The sequence below is a fragment of the Polyodon spathula genome, chromosome 13 (genome assembly GCF_017654505.1).
Source record: "Polyodon spathula isolate WHYD16114869_AA chromosome 13, ASM1765450v1, whole genome shotgun sequence".
NCBI lineage: Eukaryota > Metazoa > Chordata > Actinopteri > Acipenseriformes > Polyodontidae > Polyodon > Polyodon spathula.
Genome location: NC_054546.1, coordinates 28641703 through 28669666, shown reverse-complemented (window position 1 = coordinate 28669666; position 27964 = coordinate 28641703). Strand labels below are relative to the sequence as shown.

The 27964-nt window shown below is 40.7% G+C and overlaps 1 protein-coding gene across 1 annotated transcript; it reads right to left on the bottom strand.

Moving 5' to 3' along the window:
- Positions 1-61: 61 nt before the first annotated feature.
- Positions 62-26659, bottom strand: LOC121325373 (C-type lectin domain family 4 member E-like). Its single transcript, XM_041267820.1, has 7 exons — positions 26553-26659; positions 17917-18006; positions 17507-17608; positions 11740-11802; positions 10714-10865; positions 6652-6806; positions 62-2014 (listed from the first exon to the last, which is right to left on the bottom strand). Exons 1-7 carry the CDS (start codon positions 26632-26634, stop codon positions 1834-1836), a joined length of 825 nt encoding a protein of 274 aa, XP_041123754.1. The 5' UTR covers positions 26635-26659; the 3' UTR covers positions 62-1833.
- Positions 26660-27964: the final 1305 nt, after the last annotated feature.

Below are 27964 nucleotides of genomic sequence, written 5' to 3'. Positions count from 1 at the left end.
AAATAATTCACAATAAAAAAAATGTTTAATTAACTCAAATATACAAACATGAATAGCCCCCCCAGAATCACTACCAAATACAATGTAGATAGGTCTACAGAGTTAAATACAACAATAATAATAATAATAATAATAATAATAATAATAATAATAATAATAATAATAGACAAAGCAACAGTTTAATCAAACTGCTGAAGAACATTGTACTAGTAAGATGTTACATTGAAACGTAGATCTCATATTCTTGTTCAATTTGATACTACAATCTGGCTGAATATTTATCACATTCTTCCAGAGTTTGGCCTTTTCTGTGTGAATTCTGCTTTATCAGTAACAATGCAAGCTTTCTGGCTTCTGTGAACTGAACAGACAGCCAGCCATTCACCTGCTGCTCCCTGCAGCAGCAGGGGGGTATTATAGGAACGCTGTATATACAGTGAGTTCTGTTTCAGCTCAGGGAAGAAAAACACAAATGGAAACAAAGGAAAGAGGAACAGGAGCTCTCCTTATTTGTTTACATCTTTGTTGTTTTTTACACTGATAACATTTTACAAGAAAAAAAAAAAAAAACTATAATACACGTTTTACCAAAACAGTCTTGTGAGGTAACAACCTTAAATATGGGGAAAGACAGAAGGCAGCATATTAAATACAGTGCCTACAGCTCCCATCATGCCTCACAACCAGCAATACCAGTGGGGGATGATGCAAGCTGTTGTCACAGTGGAGTCAGCCACAATATTCAAGGTTTATAAAAATGATCATTGCCTCCCTTGTAAAAGTTTCTGGTATATCAGGGTAAACGCACAGCAAAAAATATTAAAGCATATTTGAAGTACAGTACAATCATGGTAAAGCAAAGGCAAGCAGACGAGTCACAGATATGTATTGTAAAGTGTTGTAAAAACAATGGCTAACCAACACAAGCCTGCTAATAGACAGGAAACTGCAAAATAACTGTACATTTACCAAGGTGAACTTTTAAATGGTAGCTGTGCAGTGCAGGGATATACAATGATAATACTAATCTGCTGTAGTAGTTGTTTCAGTGGGTTCATTGTAGCTCAGAGCAGAGCCTGCAGATACAGTTTAGACCTGATCAGCTGGACAGCAGGAATACTGGCTGGAACATGTGTGGTATTAGTCAACCCTCTGTCAGCCACTAGAGGGTGAAAAGCTCAAAAGAAATACAAACCTATCAGATAGGGCTGTCCCCTCCCTGTGAGGAATCAGGTTGAATCTCCCCATTACGATTAAGCCTTTGATTCCCAATCTTGTTGTTTGGGTCCTCATTCAAGATGTGCTGCTTTCTGCACTGATTGTGTCTTTCTGTCTGTCCCACTCTACATGGTGAACATGATAACTGTTCCTAACCTCCTAGAGAACTTTCACATTACATTTGGGTAAATCCAATATTTATTTTTATAAGAAATTAGTGTAAGGGAGTCCCCTGTGTGATTGTGTGTGTGTGTGTGTGTGTGTGTGTGTGTGTGTGTGTGTGTGTGTGTGTGTGTGTGCAGTGGTTTCTGTTCACGTTGCTAAACTACCTGAGATCAGTTTTATATCTCAGCTGCACTTTCATATTGTGAGATTCTTAATGTTTCAGAACAAAGAATGCAATTCTGTTCTCAAGGCCAGACTACATTCAGCAGAAATAACCACCAGCTCATTGTTATCTGTGCTTTTTCATAATGTGGGAATCAAACGGTTAATATGGTAATGTTGGGGGATGACCTGCATGCTTGTCTATCTGAACTGAGTTTCTTCTATTCTTTCTAGTCTCTCTTTGTGCTTCAGTAATCTTAGCTTCCTATTGTCCTGATTATCCTCTTATTAGGCTATCACTGCCTTAGTTTCACAAATCCTTTTATATTGTTGTGTGCACAAGGAATCGAACCAGGTCTCATCGGAATTCCTCTTTGGTTGTAGTTGTGCACAGTCTTCACCAGAAGGGTCCACTTTGTTATAGTTATCAGGCTCTTTACCACCATCATGTGTCCTGGTGGCCCAGAATCTGAAAGAGATGAGCAGCAATGCCAGTCAGTATCACAGCACTACACTGGACATGCTCACTGTTTCAATGCAACACTTAATCAGCACTTAGTGAATGTGTTTTTTCTTTTCTTTTAAAAAAACATTTGACATTAAAGATACAGCCCTATACTGTTACTGGTTTCTTAAATATAAAAATACAATTGAATCAAAAATCTTAAAGCTTTGTGATTAGGACCCAGTCTCACTGCAAGACTTAATCAATGCTATTTGCATTTTAAATGTTCTCCACAGTAAACATGCACTGTCATTTTGCAGTTTTCTCATGGTTATGCTATGCATTAACAATACTTTACCAAGGCTTGCCGTGATTTTTAATATGTTTTGCCATACCTCTCTGGTCTTTACAATGCCTACCTATGCTGTACCATGCTTTCACTGTGCTGTATTACACTTGCTATGGTACATCTTAGTGCTCTCATGTTAGGTGACACTAAGGAGGGCAGTTTGTTGTATTAAAAGAAGCATACAGTGGCTCTCAAAAGTATTCACCCCCCTTGGACTTTTCCACATTTTATTGTGTTACAACATGGAATCAGAATGGATTTAATTAGGAGTTTTTGCCACTGATCAACACAAAAAAAGTCCATAATGTCAAAGTGAAAAATAAAATGTACAAATTGTTCTAAATTACAAATATAAAACTAATTAATTGATTGCATAAGTATTCTTCCCCTTTGCTATGTCACACCTAAATAAGCTCTGGTGCAACCAATTGTCTTTAGTCTATAACCAATTGTCTTTAAGTCACATAATTAGTTGAATGGAGTCCACCTGTGTGCAATTAAGGTGTCTCATATGATTTCAGGTTAACTACTCTGGAAGGTCCTACAGTTGGTTAATACATTTCCTAACACAAATTACATTACATTAACACAAGATGAAGGAACATTCAAAGCAAATCTGGAGTAAGGTTCTTCAAAAGAACCAAATCAGGGGGAGGATATAAGAACATTTCCAAGGCATTGAATATCCCCCGGAGCACAGTAAAGTCCATTATTAAGAAATTGAGAGAATATGGCACAACTGTGAATTTGTCTAGAGCAGGACGTCCTCAAAAACTGAGTATCCGGGTGAAAAGGGCACTAGTCAGGGAGGCCACCAAGAGGCCTATGGCAATTCTAAATGAGTTACAGTCTTCCACAGCTGAACTGGGAGACACTGTGCATACGGCAACAATAGCCTGGGTGCTTCACAAAACTGGCCTTTATGGGAGTGGCAAAAAGAAAGCCATTGTTGAAAAAAACTTGCATCAAATCTCGGCTAGAGTTTGCCAGAAGGCATATGGGAGACTCTGAGACAAAGTGGAAGAAGATTCTATGGTCTGATGAGACCAAAATAGAGCTTTTTGGCCTCAATGCAAAGCACTATGTTTGGCGCAAGCCTAACACCGCACATCATCCTGAGAACACCATCTCTACCGTGAAGCATGGTGGTGGCAGCATCATGTTATGGGGATGCTTCTCTGTGTCAGGGCCTGGGAAGTTTGTGAAGATAGAGGGCAAAATGGATGCAGCAAAGTACAGAGAAATCCTGGAGGAAAACCTGCTGAGACCTGGGACTTGGGAGAAGATTGATCTTCCAGCAGGACAATGAGCCCAAACATACAGCCAAAGCCACACAGGAATGGCTTAAACAACAAGGTTTTATTTTGATTCCATGTTGTAACACAATAAAATGTGGAAAAGTCCAAGGGGGGGGGTGGGGGGTGGGGGGGGGGGGGGGGGGGGTGAATCCTTTTGAGAGACATTGTACAGTGTGCACCAAACACCGGGCTACCGCTTGCACTGAGTACTGCATGCACACCTGCTGGAGTGGCTTAAAAACAAAAAGGTCAATGTCCTGGAGTGGCCCAGTCAAAGCCCAGACCTCAAGCCAATGGAGAATAGGTGGAAAAAGGTGAAAATTGCTGTTCACCAAAGGTCCCCATCCAACTTGATGGAGGTTGAGCAAATTTACAAAGAAGAATGGGCAAAAATTGCAGTGTCCAGATGTGCAAAGCTGGTATAGACTTATCCAAATAGACTCCTGGCTGTAATTGCTCCAAAGGTGCCTCTACCAAATATTGACTCAAAGGGGTTAATACTTATGCAATCAATTATTTTCTGTTTTGTACTTGGAATTAATTTAGAACAATTTGTAGATTTTACTTTTCACTTTGACATTATGGACTTTTTTTGTGTTGATCAGTGGCAACAACTCCTAATTAAATCCATTCTGATTCCATGTTGTAACACAATAAAATGTGGAAAAGTCCAAGGGGGGTGAATACTTTTGAGAGCCACTGTACTGTGCTGTCTCTCCAGTAGCCTTACTGTCACTTTCTATAGAATATGGTTGTGACGGAATTTGCCTGGGGTGCCAGGTAATCATTAATTTCTGACCAACCATTTATTAATATTACAGAAATCGTCATTAAGACCTATCAGTAGAGTAAAACCTTACCCCTATTAAGCCATATTACTGCCCGATATAAACTTATGGTTTATATAATTTAAATAAGCTTATTGATGTTGGTAAAAATTAAGATTTACAACAGCAGTACAAAATATAGCTACAGACAAGTAGATAGTTCTGATAAATCAATTGGTTTTCCCCCGCACTTGTTTTATATATATATATAAAACACCATACATAGTTCTTCAATAAATGATATCAGTTTTCAAATGCTATTGCGTTTAGAATTCAGGTTGATCAATCTGTCAGATTTACAATTATCTATGATAAAAAAAATAACTGCACCAATACAGAATCAAAGCCAAAGACTATCAACATTTATCACTAGTCTATATAAACACCACTGCATGTTTTTCAAACTGCCGCAGGTAATGCATTGCATATAATTATTCAAATGCAATTGAAATTTACCAATCAAGATGATTTGCAGAGTACAACATTAAAAGCTCAGACCCAAAAACAGCTGATAAAAATTACAAACAATTTACCAATCAGGAATAAGAAGGTTTTGGCTAACACTAATACATTATTATTAGTCACAATAATAGTGTAAGAAGAACTTTAGAGCAAATCAATAACACATAACACACGTTAATAGCAACCTTAACACATGTGAATAAGCTTTAACACATAGAAACATAGAAATAGCAACATTAAATATTTCTTATTAAGGTTGAACAATGTAGACTAATAGCAGCATTAGAACATTAACACATGAGAATTAGCTTTAAGGCACAATTCATTGAGCATTACATTTTAAACAACAACAGTAGAAATAGTAGCATTAAATAGTCATCTAGTAATATTTAAGCAATGTAGAGTGATAGACATAGCAGCATTAGTACCTATAGAATTAGTAATATTGCACATGTTATTATATTGCACAATTATACTGTATATTTCACCCAAAAATATACCATTCCTCTCAAGCATACACTCAAAATTACTAACAACTCAAGGTGGTCAACTAATAAAGCAGGATAAAAAAAGACCACCAATTAACCAAAATTATTATTTATTAAAATACCACTACAATTCTTAGAATATATAATAAATATCAATATCAAAAGCTCACCCATTACAAAACAAACAATAAAGCCTAATCTAACCCAATGCAATATATTTCATACAGAGCCAAACAACCATTAGAAGCCATAGGGAAGAAACAAACAACCACACAACATATTAATTGTTGAGCACAGAGGTTTACGAGTTTTTTTTTTTTTGCCACTACTAAATATCTCTTCATTCCATACAACAAACAATTCGATCCTTTCTTATTTTGATCATGGCAAATAACAAAACCCGGTATCTTGTTATAAACAAACAAACAAACAAAAAAACACTATTCAGTTATATGTCCCAGTGTCACTCAAAGTTAATTAATGTAGTTCGGAGTCAATGTAATGACAAGATCATCCTTTTTTTGGGGGGGCGGGGCGACGACAAAACAATAACACTATGTAACACAATTTTTGTTCCTGGGTAGTAAGGGTTATTTCCTAATTGCTTATGCCTCAAAAGTATAGAAAATGGCTATTATTCCCCACAAACTTTGCTTTTGTGACCAGGACAGTGATATTTTGAAATTTACCTATTTCCAATGAGAAAACGGGCGAATTTGTGTATTTTCGTTCACATAAAGTCAGAAAAAAACAACATATGAATCCAAATTAACATGTATTTAAAAAAATATTTGTTACATAGTGTAATCAGTCAAACCGTTTCATTGATCGCTCCTCCTTCCGCAGCTCAGTAAACATTCCCACTTGCTGTTAATAAGATCAACCAAACGCCGAGATAGAAGTCCCCGCGTAGATATAATTCATTCTAACAGTAATTATTTAGCGAAATTACTCTTCTACTAAATGCATTTTATCACTAAAGTAAGTGACTATACTATGTTACTTTAAGTAATAACCTTCATTTAGAAACAAACAAAACCCAACGTGCTGTACCCTCTGCTCTTGCTGTCATATCAAATGTATTTTTTTCTCTCTCTCTACAGTCAGGTGATTTATGGCATGTCGGGAGATTAAAATAACAGCTCTTAAAAGGACACACCGACACTGAGCCAGTATGGCACATGGTTTATCCTACTAATCCTCAGCAGTGATTTCAGAATGAGGTTGAAGTTCTTACTTTGCTTTGACATTGCCAATGAGAGGAGTGTCGTCCACCCAGACCCAGGTTCCTTCTGTAACAGTGTCAGTCAAGCCTATCCAGTGGGCTTTCTCTTCTTCCTTGCTTATACTAAGCTCCTGTGTGATATTCCAGGCCTTATCCGATAGGATTCTCTGAACAGAAAAGAAACATACATCAGTTGAGCTGTGTCTGAGCCTCTAGTCTGCCATCTAGAGGCAAGTGTTTGAAAGTGCATGCTCACTTTTATTTGAATAGCGTTTGCTTCTGGGTGAAAGAACTATTCTGCACATTATTATACATGTGTGGCAAGGATGGCTTGGGGTGACGTCAGATCAGGAAAATGCAGACAATATTACTGAAAGTAAAGCACTGATGCACAGATTTAATAATAAATGAAAAGGTTTCAACAAAGCGAAACACTTTTATAAAACAAAAACGGCACATTGGCCAAAACAAACAGACACTACAAAACACAGTGAACAAACCCCAGAAATGTTAGGTTATTACCATAACCCTGGTTCCCTGAAAAGAGAATGACAACCATTAGCTAATTGGAAGAGCCTCTCTGACCGTCAATCTCTGAGCAAATATACAAAAGCTGCCCTATCAGGGCCCTGCTGTGAGGGGGAAGTCCCATCCACCTCCTGTTGAAGAGGGACGTCCTCACAGTAGCACATTGCCATTTCCTTTTGAAAACAGAGGTCAACTGAGGACTACCTCAAAGGGTAATGGTTGTCATTCTCCTTTCAGAGAACCAGGGTTATTGTAATAACCTAACGTTCCCTTTCAATTTGAATGACAACCATTACCAAATGGGAAAGCTGTACCAAAGCTGTCCTGACTCCAGATTACTGACAGTACAGCCCCATGGCAATAGCAATAGAGCCCACATGCCGCGTAAGGGCATGCCGCCTATGAAAACTCTAGAACCCAGAGAGGGTCTCGTTCAGTTTGTCACATCAAGGTGGTAAAAATGCACAAATGTCTGACTACCTGTCCATGTAGCAGCATTGCATAACTCATCTAAGGAGGCACCATGAAGGAAAGTCCACGAAGTTGACTGGCCCCTGGTAGAACGGGCTGTAATGTCCCGCAGTAATGGCTAGTCCATTTGTTCATATTGCAAGCATATTGCATCTGTCACCCAGTGCGCAGACAAACAGCTGGTTGGACTGTTTCCAAGGACACCATCCTATCCAAATAACAGCACAGAGCCTGAACTGGGCATAGTGTATGTTATTGACGGTCCTCCTCTGACTCGTGCGGGGGAGGTCTGAAAGTTTCCAAAACCACTGATTGGTTAATATGGAATGAGGATACCACATTTGGCAAAAAGGATGGATTTGTTCTAAATGTTACCTGCGAGTCATTCCCAGTGAAAGCCATACATATGTCATCGATGGACAGCGCATGAAGCTCACTTACTCGTCTGGCAGACATAATGGGTATTAAAAATGCCACTTTTAATGAAACAGGGCACAGTTCTGCTGACACCATGGGCTCAAATGGGGGACCCATAAGGGCCCACAGTACGAGTTCTAGATCCCACTTGGGGACCATATTTTTCATGGGAGGAAGCAGCCTCTGGGCCCCTTTAAGAAATTGCACTGCCAGGAAATGTGCCCCAGGGGACACTGAGTCAGTTTTGTCATGGCACACTGATATTGCTGCCAGGTATATCTTCAAAGTGGAGGCTGATTTTCCTGCGACAAACAGGTGTTGTAAGAAGGTTAATATCGTCTCAATCGGGCAAGTCACCGCATCGTGACCTTCAGCAAGGCACCAGTCTTGGACAACTTTCCATTTGTCTACTCTGAGGAGGAGGGAGGTGTTCAGACCCTTTTACACCAGCAGGCTGTGCATGTCACCTTGGGCACTGACTGTAAGCCGGAAGGTGCGAGAACTTTTAGGCGACCTCCATTGCCTTGTGGGACCTCTCAAGGCTCACATCAATGGCTGCCCTGAAAGTCTGCCTCGGTGTAATGGGGGCATCCAGCAACACCACCTACTCGGTCTTATGACCTTGGCTTGCGTCAGGCACAAATGCCGGCAAGCGGCCACCATCGCCGCCAGCGACCTTCCCGATGCCTGACCTAACTCCCCTATTAGGTCAGTCATCGCCTTGGACACTGCCTGGAGCTCCCCTGTGTCTGCCACTGTGGTTCTGTCCTGCAGCCTCTCCGCCAACTGGCTCTGGTAGATTACCAGTATGGCCATGGCGTTTGCTGCTCACACGGACAGCGCTGCCAACGTGTATGCCTTCGTTAGCATCGCATCTGTTGTTCTGCAAGGCTTTGACAGGCAGGTTGGGTCCTTGTCCCCCTTGGTGAAAGTGGAACCTTGCACCAGCACCGTGACCGTGTCCCCGATGGTGGGGGATGTGCCTAGGCCCGCTTTTTGGGCTCCTGCAGTGTGCAGCAGAGACTCAACTGTTCTGGAGGCTGAAGGTGCAGACGCTGGGTTGCCCCAGGATGAGTGCACCAAATCCAGGAAGTCCTGGCATAAGGGGAGGGCATGCTGTGGGTGCCCTCTCTGATGAAGGAAGCAGTACCCCTTTTCTTGGGTCCATGGGACATCCGTGGCTGCAGCTGCCTGCTGCATTAGCACCCGGAACGCCTCCCTCTGCGACACGTGTGGCAAGGGCGGCAGGGTGTTCTCCACTGTGGTCTGCCCAATGGAGGTGGCTGGGTCCGACACGTCCGACCTGGATGCCATGAAGGACAGCTCGTCTGGGCTAGGTGGTCTAGGCAGAGGGGACAGGGAACGAGACTGTGGGGGCTTGGGCTGCCCGGTGATAGGGGGCAGCCTGCCCTGAAACTTTAATACGAGAAGCGCGCCGGGCTGTAGACGGCCTCAAAGCTATTCTCTGGTGCTGAATCAATCGTTAACAGGATTGGTGTCCAAAAGAGCGTGGTCAGTGCTGGGAGGTTGGTGCCGAGCGATTCGGCACCAAGGTCAGTGTCGATGTATAGCACGGTCGAAGCTAGGCTGTAGACGGCCTCGAAGAGGTTCAACAGTACGGAATCAATCGGTGCCAGAAACGTCGCCAAGAAACGCGCTGCCGATGCCGAGACAGTCTGTGTCGAGTGGACCTGTTTCAAGGTCGGTGCCGATGGTAGGCACAGTCGGGACTGAGCTGTAGGCAGCACCGAAGATGTTTCCAAAGGTGCCAAGTCAATCAGGACTGGATAGGTGCTGTTTCTTCAACCTTGCGATCACCGGGAAAAACCACAGTCGATGTCGGGATATGCAGCCGATCCAATCGGTGTGGTCGCTGAGGTCAAGCGCAGCCGCTAGGAAAGCCTGAGGATCAACTAAAATCACAGCAAGCCCGTGGGGTCTCCTTACAGCAACACAACAGCTCTCACACAGTGTATCAACTAAACAAAGCCTCGTGTAGTGAGAGAGTAATGGCCGCTCGCTAATCCCTGAAGAGGGGTTGGAACCAGCTCTAGCCAGAAAACTGACGTGGGAATATAACGAGAGCAGTGTTACCAACACTAGAAAGTGTGGTTACCGTGGATTATTTAATTTATTTGGAAAACCAAATAAATCAGCCAAATTCTGAACACAGATGCAGAAGTAATTTACAACCTGTCTCAGAGAGATGAGAGAGAAAATGGCGATGTGCTACTGTGAGGTTTAAAGCAGCACGATTACCAATTATTATTTGTTTCTTTCACTTCTGTTCCTCCTCTGAACAAAACCCAACACTGATTGAGAGCTTTTCACCTCATATGCAGCTGTGCCTGGACTTGATTGCTTATTCATCATTCAATCAATCAAACTACTTTGACAAGGAAGGCAATTAACCATTCCCTGCCAACCTAAAACCACAGTGCCAAAATACATACTTTTTGAATGAAAATAATACCACACCCCATGCACCAATACATACAAACATAAAACAACGATAGACAATACAGAATTAACAAAATACACACAGGGGTGGGGTGCGCCCGCCACAACATTTTACTTCATTTCTAGTGTTAGCTAGCAGTAAAATGAGCAACAGAAATGTGTATTGAAAATCTATCATTGTAAAGAAGATAGTCCTACCTGCTCTCCATCGCTCTCTATAATCACCAGGTGCCCCCCCAGTGATGTGCAGTTATCACGGCTGGATTTCCAGTTCATTCTATCAGTGGAGAAGTAATAACACTTGCCATTGAACAGCTCCCAGTTCTGTGGACAGGATTTACAAACTCGCTCTGCACAATGACAGAAAGAAGCAGTGATGATGTACAGGTTTGATCTAAATGAACAATCCATTTTGGACTGAAGCATCTCGAGCTATAGACTTGAAGGAGGCCATTACTTACAAAGACATGCATGGACCAGCCCACCAATCACTCTCCTTGAAATAAGGAACCACTCACCTTTGGAAGAGGTGTCTGTGAGGGGACAGTACTGGTCCAATGCTGAGTATTTCTCTGAGATGTTGGTGTAGTTCTTCACCAGTGTGAACATCAGGCAATAATTCACACAGGAGTATTTTTAATTAACGCTTAAGTATTTGTTTAATAAACCATTGCCCCACCCTTCTTGGATACAGACTTCATATTTGCTGGTTTTGGGGTTGTTTTTCGTTTGATAGTTTTTCTCAGAACTGTAATCTTTAATCCAGCAAACCTGACTTGAAAAGAATTCTTCAATTATCTCAGTAAAAGAGACACTTTATATTGCTTATATTTTCCTAAGAAAACATCTTCCAGGTTTAGTATCTAGTTAAACTTGTTCTGTATCATTTCTCTATTGTTATTTCTGCTTAGATCATTATTTGCCATGCTGTAAGGAAAATGCTTCTGAAAAGACTGATGAATTTTTCAAGTCATTTCTTTTTTACTCCATACCCCAAATCCTAAAATGTTGTAATATGTCATCTTTTACGTTTCTGTGGTAGTCAAGTAGATTTTTTATAAAGAAAATCCCATAGCCATGAATATTGTTTGAAGATTCCAACATTATAAAGCCTGTTGTTTGTTATCACCACCTTATTAGTATAAAATGCTGACATGTAATCAATTACTTTAGAGCTAACGTTGAAAGAAATCAAGATTGAATAGAATCTGAAACAGCACTCACCTGTGGCAGAGATGTTGGTGTAGTTCCTTTCCAGTTCTGAATACTTCATCTGGATGTGTAAAACTGCAATGCAGAGTACTTTCGTCAAACCCCTGCCCACAAACCCTGCTGTCTCTATACACTTACTGTGACACATGAATAGGTATGTGTGACAGAAAGATGAGTTCTGGTGATGAATCTTCCTCCCGACCTGTGAGGGTGCTAAAGAACGAGAGGAGAAGTATCTGGAAGGGCTAGCCTGACAGTTTGTTTCCAGGTCAGGGAAGTGGGTCAGCCTGGAAAGAAGCGAGACTCTGTTCTAAGACCGTATTGATTTGAAAGTTAAACGAGAGGCAGATGCAAGTAATAAGGCGGCTGCAACTGTTTACATAGATATCATGCGGGATTACATATAGGGGCCAGGGTAACGCTGATCTTTTCCTTCGTTTGGGTAAAACGTTTGGAGAAAGAAGGAGCGAGAGTGGAACTCGCAGTGTTTTTGTGGTATACCTGTTGTGTTTGTTTATTAACTGTCTGTGTTTGTTTCACTGTAGACAGTTAAAGCACTACTCCGGAGCTGTCGCAAAGGGTCAGCACTGGCGGGGGGCCATGACCCAATCTCTTGTCCTATGGCAGTGATATTACAGTTTCTTCAAAAACTGTTAGATAAAGGGAAATCCCCCTCTACACTTAAAGTGTATTTAGCTGCCATATCAGCTTGCCATGTACACATTGACAGGTCATCACAAGGTTGCCATTTTCTGGCATCGCAGTTCCTTAAGGGCCAAAGACGTTTGCGACCCCCAAGAACGACCAGTTTATCCTCATGGAGCCTTGACGTGGTGCTAGAAGCCCTTACCAAGGCACTCTGAGCCTCTCCACACTGTGGATATGAAGCTCATGTCTATTAAAACCACATTTTTGCTGGCTGTGGTGTCAGCCAGTTACATGCACCCAAACCCAGCCTTTTTACCAAAGGTCATATCCCTGTTTCATATGAACCAACCAATCGAGTTGATGACGTTCCATCCTCCTCCTTTTTCTTCCTCAGAGGAAGAATGGTTACACATGCTCTGCCCCGTGCGGGCATTGAGGTGTTATATTGACCGTACTATGACTGTGAGGCAAACAGACCAATTGTTCATATGCCATGGTTCTAAGACCCTGGGTCAGCCGTTGTCTAAACAACTCCTTTCCCATTGGATAGTGGATGCTATAAAATTAGCTTATGAGTCTGCAGGCCTTCCACCACCAGGGCAGTTGAAAGCGCATTCCACTAGGGGTATGGTGACATCCTGGACCCTCTTTAGAGGGGTGCCGATGTCTGACATTTGCAAAAGTATGGGCTACACCGCATACTTTTGTGAGGTTTTACTGGTTAAACGTAATGGATTCCTCTGCTCCACTATTTGGAGCATCTGAACTACACTCTGTGGCACCTTAGGATGCCAATATGGTGTTTACTATTCCACCTTAGGACAGGTGTCATTGCGAGCATAGACACTGAGGCGCAGCACCACATATGCCTAAATCTATTACCTACGCAGTTAATTTATGACATAAGTCTGTCCTACTGCCGAGAATCCTCCCTTGCGACGGCTTGGTTACACTGTTCCCATACATTGATGGTTATTTTCGAATTGAAAGGGAACGATAGGTTGGGCAGATGCAACCCCGGTTCCCTGAAAGAGAAAATAACCATCAAGCCGCGAGGTCTCTCCAGAAGCCTTCACGGCCTGAAGAGCAAAAGAGGAAGAGAATCTCCGCACGCTGTGTATAGTAAGCTCCCAGGGGGGCGGGCTTACACGTCAGCTCACGTAGAAGCCTATTGGCAGCTTTGCTATAAAGCTCAGCCAATCCTTACTGCCTGACGGCAATGTCCCATACGTTGATGGTTATTTTCTCTTTCAGGGAACCGGGGTTGCATCCGCAACCTATCGTTTCCTCTTGATTTTGAATTCCAGCTTCTGTAATGACTCTAGAGATACTTTAGAACTGAACCTTGTTACTGAAAACCTTGAGTGTTGTGTTTTTGTTTGTTTGTAACTGTCTCATCTTGTCTTGCACGTCACCAGACAGTTAACATGGTGCTGTCACCAAGGACCAACATGAAACCGGACAACACTGCACCTTTGTCACAAATAAAACTGTATTTGCACCACTAGCACTAATTCACGCACTAACGGACTTGTGTATGTGTTTTGTGTTTTGTGTGGGTATATAATTAAAAAAGGATTATTATCTGTGGGGCAACACAGGGATTATAAATTCAGTAATACATGCTGCTGTATTACTTACCTCCATTATTATTTACTGTTTGTTTTGCCATCAGGCACTGAACTTAAAAATAAATAAAACAAACCTTTTCATCTGGATTACAATTGTCTGCATGTTCTTTAATCACCTATACCTGCACACAATCAATCACTTTGCCACAGTCTTGCATTCCGGGATGTCTGTTTGTGTTGCATGCTGTGTGTATTATTCCCTCCCCACTGTATCCCAATAATGCTTGTTTACCTTTTGTGTGTGTGTGTGTGCGTGTGTTACCATGCAACCCTCTGTTTGTTTGTCTGCTATAGTCTGTTCCCATTGGTTTTTATCTGTGCGTTCTCATTGGTTGTTGTTTGTCGGTCTGTGCCCATTGGTCTTGGTGTACGGCTGAGGGCCAAAGGGATGTGTCCAAAGGCTCCAACAATACTCTATTTGCATAAGCGGGCGAGCTAAGCCTGTAAGAATGCGCTGCAGCGCTGTTCAGATGGGTATTCGGCGGGTGCTCCAGATCGTCACAATACTGTGCTTGTGAACTCCGCTTGGTTTCCTGATTGATCAGCACATCTAGTCGATGTAAATACAATCCGTGCCGCCCACAGCTGTTAAAACATTTTTCTGCAGGTACTCCTATTACAGTTAATTACCCTCACATTCCATTGTTGTGCACACGCTTTTACTTAACAGCAGTGATATTAAAATAATCACTATCACACATTAAAATGTGTGTGAGGGGAGGGAGGAGTGGGGAGTGATCATTTTTCTGGGTTGTACAATCATTGAATTATTTCGAACAATTGTAGTTTTGTGTGCTTAATTAATCGATTGCTATTTGGAGGCTTAACTGACAGCCCTAACTGATGATAGGCAAGTGAAGGTCGTGTGATGTGTACCATCACAGTGATTTTATTGTATATAGTTGAATAACTGTCTCAACTGTCTCGCATTTATGTAGCAATTAAAACATGTAGCTTATGTGTGTATTCTTTGTTGCTGACAGTAATGATGTTAGTGTTTAGTATAATTGTGTGTAATAAGTTAAATCCACATGCAGTGAGCTGTACACAATGTCCAGCACTTGATTGGATATTGGTATTCAATGATTTGTCCTCAACAGTCCTAACTACTAATTAATTTAGGTGTAATTATACATTTTAAATATTGCCTTGTTCAGTCAGCTGAAACTTTGGCAATGTTTAAATACTTTTCCTTGCCCAGTCAGAAATTGTTAAGATACATTTTGCCGTATTAAATAGATTAACTCATATGTTTGTATAATAATTTATAAAATCCTCAGTACTAATAAGCCATGACAAATTGTCTTGACTCATATCAAGTGCCACATTCCTCAACTATGGTTGTTTACGATAGACATTGTGTTTGACTAATGTATTTTAACTCAACTTATATTACTAGAGAATTTCCTATTTTGTGTAAAATTCTTATGAAAAATTCTTGCATTGATGTTTTTCAATCTTGTAACACATCATCTGCTGTAGGTAGTGTCCTGTGGTTTTTACAGTACATTGTAGTAGGTACCATGGTTTTACCATGGTTTGCACTGTATCGTGTGCTATGGTTAGACCGTGGTTTGCACTGTAGTATAGTTAGTTTTTCTCAATTGCTTAAACACAGTTCTTGAAACATTATCTACATTTTAAAAACAATTAATACAAACCCCACAATAGTAGAGTATTTTGCAAAACACTAAATCATTTATGATTGCTTTCACACAAAAAGCAAATGTCAAGCACATTTTTCCAGATCAATGAATACAAATCTCTGCAATTGACACAAAAATTAATCGAGTCTTACACTAAATGAATTAATTTGTTCATAGTTGAAAGCAACCAATCCCACATGCTTTCAACCTTACCTTGCAAGTGCAAATTGTAACTGTTAAATTGTTCAATGAACAATCAGTACTTACACACACACACACACACACACACACACACACACACACACATATATATATATATATATATATATATATATATATATATATATATATATATATATATATATATATATATATAAGGTTACCAGTCAGATGGTGTTGCTGAAAGATGGAGCAAGAACAAATAGGAGAGACAAGAACAACAACCTGGAGGTGCAAAATTAAGAAGGGTCCTTATGCGTGGTGGTAGAGCTGGAGGAAGGGGAAGGCAAAGGCGTCCAAATATTTCGAACGAAATACGGGCTACAGTAGACCATGTCATAAATCATGGCCTGACAATGACAGAAGCTGGGCAGAGGGTGCAGCCTAATGTCACCAGATCCTCTGTTGCATCAATTATAAGGACTTTCAGGAATGAAAAAAAAGGTATGTGATCATACAACACATTTCTTTACAGTATTACAGTACAATCTCTGTCAAAGCATACAGTTTTTCTCCGCATGGAGGTGGAAGGTTTATAACCACCGGCCTCAAGATCAGATGTCTTTGCTGGATGCAATGAATGCTTGTTGTGAGGACATCATGGCAGAAGATTTCAGGGGATGGCTGCGGCATGCAAGAGGGTTTGTCCCTCTTTGCATTGCGAGGGACAACATTAGGTGCGATGTGGATGAAAATCTGTGGCCTAACAGAGGAGAGACTGGATGGCCAGTGAGACGTTACAATTGATCCTTTGTGTGTTTTCTTTTACACTTGTATAGTTTGGACCACTTGCCTTTATCGACTTATTGGAGTTATATTCTGTAAGACTACTGTTTACAATATAACATTGTTTTGCTTTATGTATTTGCATCTGTTTCATGAAAAATATTGGGAACCCTGTTCCTGAATAAACATTTTTTTTTGTTTTGTTCTTTTGTGTGTGGCAACATCCTTATTTACAGCAACACTATTTATACAGTAATTACAGTTTCAATGATAACCAGTATGAATTACACAGTAAGGTAGAACAGCATGCAGTCAGGGCTGACTGTCATATTGATGCTGATCCTTAGTATTTTTTGTGCCTTTGTTTAAACACTGATATAGAGCTTTCCATTATCTGACACTGTTGTACAGTTGGATCTACTTATTTAATTTTGAAACATGTGTTAAATATTTTTAGTGTCTTAGTGCATTTTGCAGTTGAAATGTGGTGTTTTGTAAATGAAATAGAGTTTTGAGGTTTGTTTTTAACTGTTTTGAAAATGTGAACACTGTTTCAAGAATTGCATTTAAGCAAATTGAGAAAAACTGTAACAGAACCATCGTACATACTGCAATGCAAACCATGGTTATAACCATTAGAACTACAGTAAAACCACAGTTTCTGCCAAGAAACATGATTATAAAAACTACATTTTTTATAGTAAAAAACATATTTTTGTTAGAGTCATTGCGGACAATTTGGAAAAATAATATTCTTCAATAAGTTCTGAAACCCAGGACTGGCTGCAGGGCTGCTGTGAGTTTCTAACCTTGTTATTGAATCTGTCAAAAACAACTCACTGCCTTTGAATTCTGCACACTGTTGTATTATGGATAATGCCTACATGTTGTGTTGTGTGCAATACTCACTGTAGACTGAGAGGAATATAATGGCAGCCACTGAGAGAGAGCACAGCCCTGCCAGGACCAAAGCAGCCAGTCTGTATGGAGGAGCTTTACCAGCAGTGGGGTCTGAGGAGACAGAGCACAGCACAACGTTAACTCACAGACAGTATCTACAGACACAGAACTCTTGTAATTAGAATCTCTGTTGGATTCAAGTCTGTCAGCATTCCACAAACCCAGAATCATGACATTCCTACAACATATCAACACATAAAAATGCCTCAGGAATGACTGGATGAACATGAAACAATGTGTGAGACGGGGACGTATCGAAAAACACACAGCAAGTAACTTGCGCTAAATAATATCCTGCCTGAATTTCATCACAAAGGATATCAAGCAGTTCTCATGCTTTAACTCCTCAGTGATCTCACCCGCTGTGTTGCTGGAGGCTGCTTGCTGTTGCTGGAGGCTCGGAGCGTCTCCAAACTTCACTGTAGCATAGATGACATCATCTTCCTTTCCTGTTTGGGATGATGAAGGAGAACTGAAGCACAATAGACTCTGAGTGACATTTTCCTGATAATAAAGTTAATAGCAGTGCTTCTGCACTGGCTGTTATTTTCATATGCATAGCTGATTCTTTGCATTTCACAATTCCCCTAATGGGGGGGGGTCTTGTTTTGAAAACAACCAGTGGGTTAATGTTGTTAATGCACAGAGCTTCAATCACCATAGTGCCCTGTATAGTTCACGTCCTTTGCTCTGTGAGCACGGGGTTACACAAATTAGTTCACATGCTGGGATTCAAGTGAATAATTAATTAGCAATTGAATCCCATCACAATAGTATATATATAGATGTGTGTTTCACACACAGGGGGTTGTGTGTTCAGGGCGAAGGAACGGGAGAGAGTGAGGAGGTAAGAAGGAGAAGAAGAAAATTGTTACGTCGTGCTGGAGGCCCAGCACGGTGCTTGTTTGTTTAGTGCTCGTCCATGTTGGTTAGTGTCTGTTTGTTTTGTTTGTCTGTTTTGGCCAACACGCCATTTTCTTTTACAAAGTGTTTTTGTCTGTTTAACCTTTTTATTTTACAATAAACGCACTATAGCCAATGAGTTAGTACAGATTATGGCTACAGTAGGGATCCCCAAAGAGATCTTGACAATAACCAACTTTCGGTCTAACACATTATAGCAGGTATATAAAATAGAAAAAATATGTCCCATCGGGACATCTGTTTTTCATTCACAGACGGATGGTTTGGTCACTTTAATCAGACCTTGAAGTCGATGCTGACACAGTTTGTAAATCAGGAGCAAAAACATTGGGCATCGCTTCTTCCCTACCTCCTTTTCGCAGTGAGAGAAGTGCCAAACAGTTCGACAGGGTTCTCCCCCTTCGAGCTCTTGTATGGCCGACAGCCTTGCGGCATCCTAGAACTGTTGAGAGAGGGGTGGGAGGAGCACAAAGGCTTGTCCAAAAATGTAGTGAAGCATGTGTGAAGCAAGAGATTGCCTAGATTTGGTTGGTCGTTTGGCCCAGGACAATCTTAAATCGGCTAAGCACCGACAACCGTAGCATTACAATAAAAATGCAGTAACTCGAACCTTTCAACACGGAGATAAGGTAATGGTGCTACTTCCCTCATCAGAATCAAAATTGTGTGCTAAATGGCAGGGGCCATATGAAATAATTTGGTCTATAGGGAAGTGTCACAAGGACGGCCGAAGTGGGTGACGACAAACCAGAAACAGGAACTGACTCTGCTGATGCGCAGTTTAATAATGAACAGGCAGAAAATAAAAGGTTTGTAACAATACAAAAACAGGACACGCCACATGAGGCCAAAATAAATAGACAAGCAAAACGAATACACTGACAAAACACAGAGTGGACGAACACTACACCAAAGCAATTGAGACTTAAAATTACGGTTATCTCTTGCTCTCTTTTTCTCTCTCTCTTCCCCGTTCTCCACTCCCGAACACACAACCCCCCGTATGTGACAACATGCTCCTTTTATGCAGCTGTACCGAGACTCGACTGGTAATCAATCATTCAATTGGAGTCTCGGTACAACTGCCCGTGAATCAATCAAGTGCAATTTCCCGTGCTCACATATTATTACTTTTTACTTGCACGTGAAGTGCTGTGCAATCTTCGTGCCTAAATACAAATATACATTTTAAACACTCGTGTTACACAGACCCGTTTATATCCCGTGTACCAATGACTATACACCAACATTTAAAACACACCACACGCAACACATAACAGATAATATACACAGGGGCGGGCACTTTGTCACAGGAAGGTAAATTATGAAATTTATTAAAGCCCTGGCAGGTAAGAGAGGTCTTATTTATAGCCCCAGGCAACATAAAGGATGATTTAGGCCCCTGTCCAGAAAATTCTAGCACAAAAATAATTTCAATGGTGGAGCAATTGTCATAGTGTTCAAGAAAGACTGTGTCACAGGAAGTGTTAGCTGTGAAATAAGTTAGCCATGGAATAAGTTAGTGTTTGCATTTTTGAGCCTTTCTGCAAACGTACGAATTTTAGTCATTAGAGGCAATGTTCTGTAGAGATTTATCCAAGATTTTACAGATGCCATTTGTGTTTTTTTAAGAAACAAAAACAGGTATTGCAGACCGTACTTTTGTTTAAAAATGTGACGTTTGACATCATATTTATTGAATTGTATTGCAACATTATTTTTGTTTTAAAAAAGTAACATTTGTCGTCTTATTTATGAAGTGTAAATGTACGTTTTAAGTTTTATAAATACATTTTTTTAAAGTAAAACGCTCACTGTGTTTGGATGTGCAGTGTGGTTTTAAGCAAAAAATAAATATTTTAAAAACATTATTTTGTCAGTATAATTTATGTTTATGCAGAGTTAAAATCACTACTTGCCAAATGTTTATTTCCTTTCAAAAATATTGTGTCATATCATACTGTGGCGTAAGCAAATATAAACGTTTATTCTATGTAGGCTCAAGTTTAACTAAGTTATTATTTTCACTGTAAAATGCTTGGTTGTTTTGTATGTATTTTTTTTTTTTTTAATAAATGTTATGGTGAAGTGGGTACAAACACTTTTACTGATACAGAGAATACTGTTTTTGACTTTTTAATCAAGTCTACATGTGGGAATATCTAAAACTGTTTTAATATATACAGAAAACATATATGTTTTTAGTGAAAGATGGTGTTTTAAAAGACATTGTGGCAAAGTTCCCACCCCTGTGTGTATTTTGTGTTGTGTGTTAATGTTGGTGTATAGTCATTGGTACATGGGATATAAACGGGTCTGTGGAACATGAGTGTTTAAAATGTATATGTGTATTTAGGCACAAGGATTGCACAGCACTTCATGTGCAAGTAAAACGAAATAATATGTGAGCACGGGGAATTGCACTTTATTAATTCATGTGCAGTTGTACCGTGACTCCAATTGAATGATTGATTAGCAATCGAGTCTCGGTACAGCTGCATAAAAACACCATGTTTTCACTCACTCGGGGTTGTGTGTTCAGTGAGTGGAGAATGGGATTGGAGATTGAGGTAATATTAATAAGAATAATAACGTAAAGTAAAATATCAGCTCACCGTGTTTAGTGTTAGTCTGTTTTGTTTATCTCTTTGTTTTGGCGAATGTGCCGTGTTCTGTGTGTTTTTTTGTTTGTCTTACAACCATTTATTTTCTAGCTGTTTGTTCACTCATTAAATGCTGAGCGAAACCATTTGCTCAGCTTCACCAAACTCCACCTCTCTTTTTGTTTATTTCCTGTTTCTGGTCTGACGTCACCCACTCCGGCCATCTTTGTGACTGATATATAGATCTTTGAGAAAGGAACAAAACGGTTGGCTTCCTATACATACTATCATACGAAGAAACACACACAGACTTTATATATATGGACATGTATACACTCACACCTGTATTATGAATGATAAATTAGAGTGCAGTACTTACAGATCGGTGCTTGTGATGCGGTCTGGTTTTGTTTTTTGTATTTAAATATATATATTAATTCTTAATTGTTTCTGATATGTCGTAGCCAATACACAGAATATTGTATTTATTTCTCTTTTGGTAATATTTGTACAAAGAAAACCTATAGTGTAAATATCTGGCAATTACAAACTTAAAATGACAACTTTGATTATGGTTTAAACTGGGAATATTAAATAAGTGTTATTACAATAATTTAACACAAATATAATTGCACATAAAAATAAATCACACAACCACGTCTTTGTCGTAGCTTAAAGCTAACCACTTATTAAATAAAATACAACATCATACAATAAAAAGTGTTATTAATATTATAACAATGTGTTTTCGATTTTAACCACATATAATGTAGCTTTAATAAAGATCCTGACAACATTTTTAAAAGTAAAACAATTTTCTGAACCAAACGCTAACTTATTTCATGGCCAACTTATTTCTAGTGACAATGGCACCAATTATTTTGTATAGACTTCCGGAAGGTAAATGCTATTGCCAGTTTCGATGCGTACCCTATGCCTCGGGTCGACAAACTTTTAGACAGACTGGGAAAGGAAAAGTTTATCTTGACTCTGGACCTGACAAAAGGATACTGGCAGATCCCCTTAACCTGCAGTTCTAGAGAGAAAACCACATTTTCAACACCAGAAGGTCTATTTCATTTCAAAACCATGCCACTTGGGCTACATGGTGCAGCCGCTGCCTTTCAGAGACTGATGGACCAGGTTTTACACCCATATCATGAATATGCAGCAGCTTATTTTGATTATGTGGTCAGCTGAGTGTCAAGGGGCATTGTATATTATTAGGTTTAAACTGTGCAAGGCCCTCACTCTTATCACACCTGATTTCACCAAGAGATTCATCCTCCTCCCTTCATGTACCACTTGGTATACTGCAGGGAAAGACCATGAAATGAGGATTATTTTTTCTGGGAGGGGGGAGTTTGACAGGGTCTTACTAGTGTCACGCGTGTGGGTAGCCGCTGTTCAAGCATACAGAGAGACAGACGAGGTGTTGATGTTGAAATGCCGGCACAGGCGCGCAGGATTTATTAACACGAACAAACAGAAAATGAAAGTAAAATAAAGGTGGTCATATGACGTTACCAGCGATGGTAACGCATAGAGGACTAATACAGCAAACTGTACAAAAAGTGCAAAATAAAACACAATACCCCAAACTATAAATCAAAAGGTGCCGTGAAAACAGCAGGCCTTGCAGCCGCCCCGAGCTATCTCCCGTGGGTGTTTTTAAACTGACGGACACTCGGTTGAGACCCGCCCACCTGCTGATTGAGGACCAGCACAGCCAATCACTTGCTGCCCTTCCCTCAACCAAGCATAGCAGGCAGCAAGTCTCAATCGAGTGCCCGTCTGCAAACAATAATTCAATCAAACAAATCAAGTCCCAAAACGACACAAAATAAACCCATTCCCACATATAAACCACACCAACACTAATTTACCATTGTGCAGGGCAATCGCACTGCCACAGGGAGTAATGGGAAAGATAGATTCAGCCGAATGTTCTTTCGGCTCCACTCTGAGTGGCAGGGTATGTGACAGAAATACAATAAACCTTGGTTGTAAATCTCCCTCCCGACCTATGAAGGTGCTAAACAGTGAAAATCCTTTGGAAGGGCTGGCCTGACAGTTCTTTCCCAGGGTCGGGAAGTTGGTCAGTCTATAAGAAGGCGAGACTCTGTTGCAAGAATGTATTGACCCGGAAGGGAAATGCCGTAGCAGCTGCAGATTGTAGAGACAGCTGCACTTGTTTACCAAGGCGTGACAGAGTAGCCGGGTGGTTACGTCAGGCCAGAATACAGGAACAAAAACACAGGAAGTACTGGAGGGCAAAAGGCATGGCATGCACCGTTTATTTAAACAAAAATAAAAGATTTAAACAGCACGATATTTGTGTATTTAAAACTCACCGTTTGTCAGTGTGTCTGTCCGTGCACCGTGTTGCTAAGTATAGTCTGTTTTTTGTTTATCTATTTATTTTGGCGAATGTGCCGTGTCCTGCCTTTTGTCAGTTTAAAACCTTTTTATTTACAATAAACCGGCGCAAGCAAGCGTCTCATCAATTCACTTCATCTGTTTTGTCACGTGTATTCCCTTCCTGGTTCTGACGTCACCCACTCCGGCAGTCTTTGTGACAGTGATCCTGTCTTAATATTGTATATTCATTTTCAATCACCTCGCTCACTCTCATTCTTCCTTTCCAACACCCCCCCCCCCCCCCCCCCCAACCTCGGCCTCTGCCAGAACACATTTAAATAAAAACATCATAAATACAATAAATAAATAACTAAATAAATCATAATACAAACACAAATAAGACACAGGGGCAGAGGTGGAGGAGACCCCATTATAAAATTAAATAAATTAATGTACATGGCTCCTCGCCCTGTTACATATCCCCCCCTTGTGCAAAGCATATGTTGCACACTTGAAATAAAAATAACTCAAAACGTGTTGTAGAAAATAAACCTCTTCGTTTATTTCTGAAAATCATACCATCCATTTCTTTAGTACACGCCATGTTATCAGTGTCTCTCTTATTAGAGGAAGCATACACGACTGATTGAAGCAATAGCAGTTATGTCATCCTGTAGCTTCCTCTACTGATGCAGTTGCACTGTCCTCCAGCAAATCACGCTCTAAATACAGCATTTGCAATTCACCGAAATAACTTCAATGCCTGTTCTTAACAAATAAATATGGGGGTGGGTATTTTACATACCTCCCACATACACATGACCCTAACAACCACCTCACCCCTCAGTCTCAAGTCCCGGAAGAGGAAAAGCAAGGTGTCCATGGTGGCGGCCATGGTGGGAGGTCCTTCACTTCCCAATCCTCCATGGCTGGCAGCTCCCTCTATCGGAGCTTCAGCCACACAATCTCCTGCAGCGAACTGCTGCAGGGGGAGCTGGTCTTCTGACTCCCCCACCTTCTTCATGGCCAGCACCTCCCCTTTTTGGGGCTCTGGCCCCACAATTTCCAGCAGCGAAACTGCTGTGTGGGAAGATAGTCTCCTGACCCCCCCTCCCCTTCTTCATGGCCGGCGGTTCCACTCCGTGGGGCTCCAGCCACAGTATTTCCTGCAGAGCCGGCAGTGACCCCCAGGTGAAGCAGAGCCGGCAGTGACCCCAGGTGAAGCAGAGCCGGCAGCGACCCCAGGCGAAGCAAAGCCGACAGCGACCTTATGGCGAAGGCAGCAGGGGCTCCTCCCCTTCTGGCTGCGAAGGCGGCAGGGGCTCCTCCCCTTCTGGCTGCGAAGGCGGTAAGGGCTCTTCTCCTTCTGGCTATAGTAGGGGAACCAGCAGGCACCCTCCCTCTGCTGGTGGAGGTTGCAGCAGCAAGCAGTCCTCCTACAACGGTGGGCGGAACCAGCAGGTACTTTCCCTCTGCTGGTGGAAGTGGGAGCAGCAAGCAGTCCTCCCTCAGAGGTGTAGGCAAAACCAGCAGGTATTCTCCCTCTGCTGGTGGAGATGGAAACAGCAGGTAACTCCCACTCCAGGTCTGTGTCCTGGAAGACCTCCAGGCAGTGGTGCTCCTTATGCCTGTAGCGCATGCAGTTGGTGCACCACTCTTTTTCCTCCCACACATTCCTTCCTCTTTGCCTCCTGTTCTCACCTCCCTCCTGTCTCTGATGCAGTTTCTTCCCATTTTCCAAAGAATAATAAAAAAAAAACAAAAAAAAAAATAAGGCATCTGCCGTACCTACTCTGGACTGGGTCCTGGAGGCGCTGCAATCCTACCTTACCACCACGTCTGACAGGGTAGCTGGGTGGTGACATCAGGCAAGGATGCAGGCACAAAATCTGATCCTATCTTTGTTTTAATTTAATTTTAAATCACCTCACTCGCTCTCATTCCTCCTTTCCTCCTTTTGTTACTAGTGAGTATTCAGTGGAAAAACTAATTTGATTTCCCAACAGAAAATAGATTGCTTCTTTGATGCCGGGGCACCAAAATTAGAGCGATCTGGCACTATATAAGCATTTTCATAACAAATAGTTAAATGCTCAACTACACCACTGATACAGTCAATATGATAGTATTTCACCAATGACAGCCTTGCCCTGCTATAGCAGCCCTGTGCTTGGGTTACCATTGCCCCTTGATACAGTACAGACCATTGCATGGTCCTTGCAGTGCCACTCTCTGATTTTCTGTAAGCATACTTTAGTGCCATTCTCCCAATAGGAGTCTCATCCCATTTCCTCATTACAGAGCCATTGCATTACCACTGTACTGTAGTGCCACTGCCTGCCTGTCTGTTCATGTTGGTAATTCAAGGCTGTGTTTATTGCAATGGCACAATGCCTTGAGGTGTGTTTTTAAAGCTATGATGATTCCTCTCAGGTCTTCTGGTCTTTATGCAAAAAGCAAAGGCAGCCATAGACTTCCGGCTATTTGCATCTTTCACTGTAAACTGTGCTTTCACACTTTCCTGTGGCCTAGTTGACTGTACAAGTTTGAGGAAGTCAATGAAGGTCACAGTAGTATTTGATAAGGGTATATTAGACAATGTATCTGCTTCTTTCTTTTGAGTTACAGAAGCCTTTGTGCAATTAAAAGCCAGACTGCTGTTCTCATTACCAGCCTGTGGTAATTGTTGCTCAGAAGATGTTTATGGAGAAGCATGGTAAAGCATAGCTAAGCATTGTAAAGAATAACTAGGGTAACCTATGGTAAATTCACAGTATAATCATGGAAAAGCACGGTAAAACTGCAACACTATCCTGGTAAAGGTATAAGAGTCTCTACAGTCCAGTGTGAAGGTGTTCAGTTATATTCATGGCAGCATGTTTCAGATGTGATGTTTTGTGTACGTAGGTAATTTTTTGGTACAAAAAAGGTTTGAATTTTTTATTCATCAAGTATAAAAGAGTATCTAATTTAAATTGTTTTTAAAAAATGCCAGTGACCTAAACATATTTATATTCAGTTCTGAATAAGATGTCTTGATCATTCATTTACCAAACTCCATATTTTAAAATATCAGAAAATGTGTCTTATAATGTATAAAACCTTACCTTTGCTGGTTTTATCAGCTGCTTGTTTGCCTTTATTCTTTTGAGAAAAGTCCACAGTGGAGCAGACAACATCAGCAGACATCTTTCTGGGTCAGACTAGCGTGAATCCAGGGAGATATTATTATTATTATTATTATTATTATTATTATTATTATTATTATTATTATTATTATTATTATTACCAGACAGAGGCTAGGAAGTTTCTGTTAAAACCTGGTTCTCTTCTGTTTAACAGTTTTGATGTGCAATGTAGAAAGTTCCTCAAAATCTGACTTGAACCACTTGTTCCCACAAACATGTTGCAGGAAGTTTAGTTGTTAAGTGGTGAAAAGGCAGGTTGTTTGAAGAGAAAGTTTAAAATTGCTACAGTTACAAAATAGACTTCCCTTTGTGCATCTTGCTTACAGTTAGATTCAATATTTCAACTTCTAAAATGTGTGTTCGTGTACATTATTTAGTTATTGTTCTGTTTTACGTGTGTGTGTCACATTTCACGTGACATATACAGTACTATTACAGTGGTTTACAGTGTTTAATTGTACAGTTATGGCCAAAAGTTTTGCATCAATTTTAGGATTGATACGTGTGACAGGTAGCCATGTGGTGATGTCAGGCCAGAAGCAGAAAAAAAAAAAAACTAACAAAGTAACTGCAGTGCAAAGGACACGGCGTGCGCTGTTTTATTTAAACAACAAAAATAAATAAAATATTTCAACAAAAACATTTTGCTCACAGAGCAAGTATACAAGTTTAAATAAAACAAATCACAAACACAAAAAATAACAATCCCAGGCAGTTGCCCCCACTGTTCCTGGAATGGTTGGTTTTACTTTTAATTTTAATTTCCTTTCTCCTCTCGCACTCCTGTACTCTCCTCTGTACTCCCCCACCCCGAGTGCAGAGAGCTGAAGGCTTTTATGCAGGTGACCATCTCCTGATTAGAAACAAATTAATCACTTAATTAATTTGGGAGATGGCCACCTTCGACACAAGGTTTTTAATTATACACTGGCAGAGGATGAGCTGCCTAATCTTGCTTCTGCCAGAAACAAAACAATAACAAAACACACGACTTTCGCCATCATTATATACAAATAAATAAATCGGAATACAAACGCGAACACAAAATAATAAACCGCACAGGGACAGTGGGGTACCCCATTCTGAAAAAAACATTTGTTTTAAATTCCATAAAATATGAACAAAGCAATACTTTAACAGCAGGGCTTTGCCGTGCCCTCTTTTATGTGCATGGCTCCTCCCTCTGTCACAATACACAATTAAAAAATAATGAACAATTTAGATTTTTTATTTAACATCATGTAATGAAAGAAACTAGAAAAAGATATCGCAAACATCTACTGAAAGCCATTAAAGTAGTGCAGTATTTTTGTTAAATTTTGAAATGTAAA

What these genes read in the sequence shown, in the direction of transcription:
- LOC121325373 (XM_041267820.1), bottom strand. Translation starts at nt 26,634, where the DNA reads ATGTCTGCTGATGTTGTCTGCTCCACTGTGGACTTTTCTCAAAAGAAT. An exon ending in AGCTGATAAAACCAGCAAAG is followed by an intron (nt 18,007 to 26,552) that starts GTAAGGTTTTAT and finishes CATCCCAAACAG; the next exon opens with GAAAGGAAGATGATGTCATC. An exon ending in CACCAACATCTCTGCCACAG is followed by an intron (nt 10,866 to 11,739) that starts GTGAGTGCTGTT and finishes GTCATTGTGCAG; the next exon opens with AGCGAGTTTGTAAATCCTGT.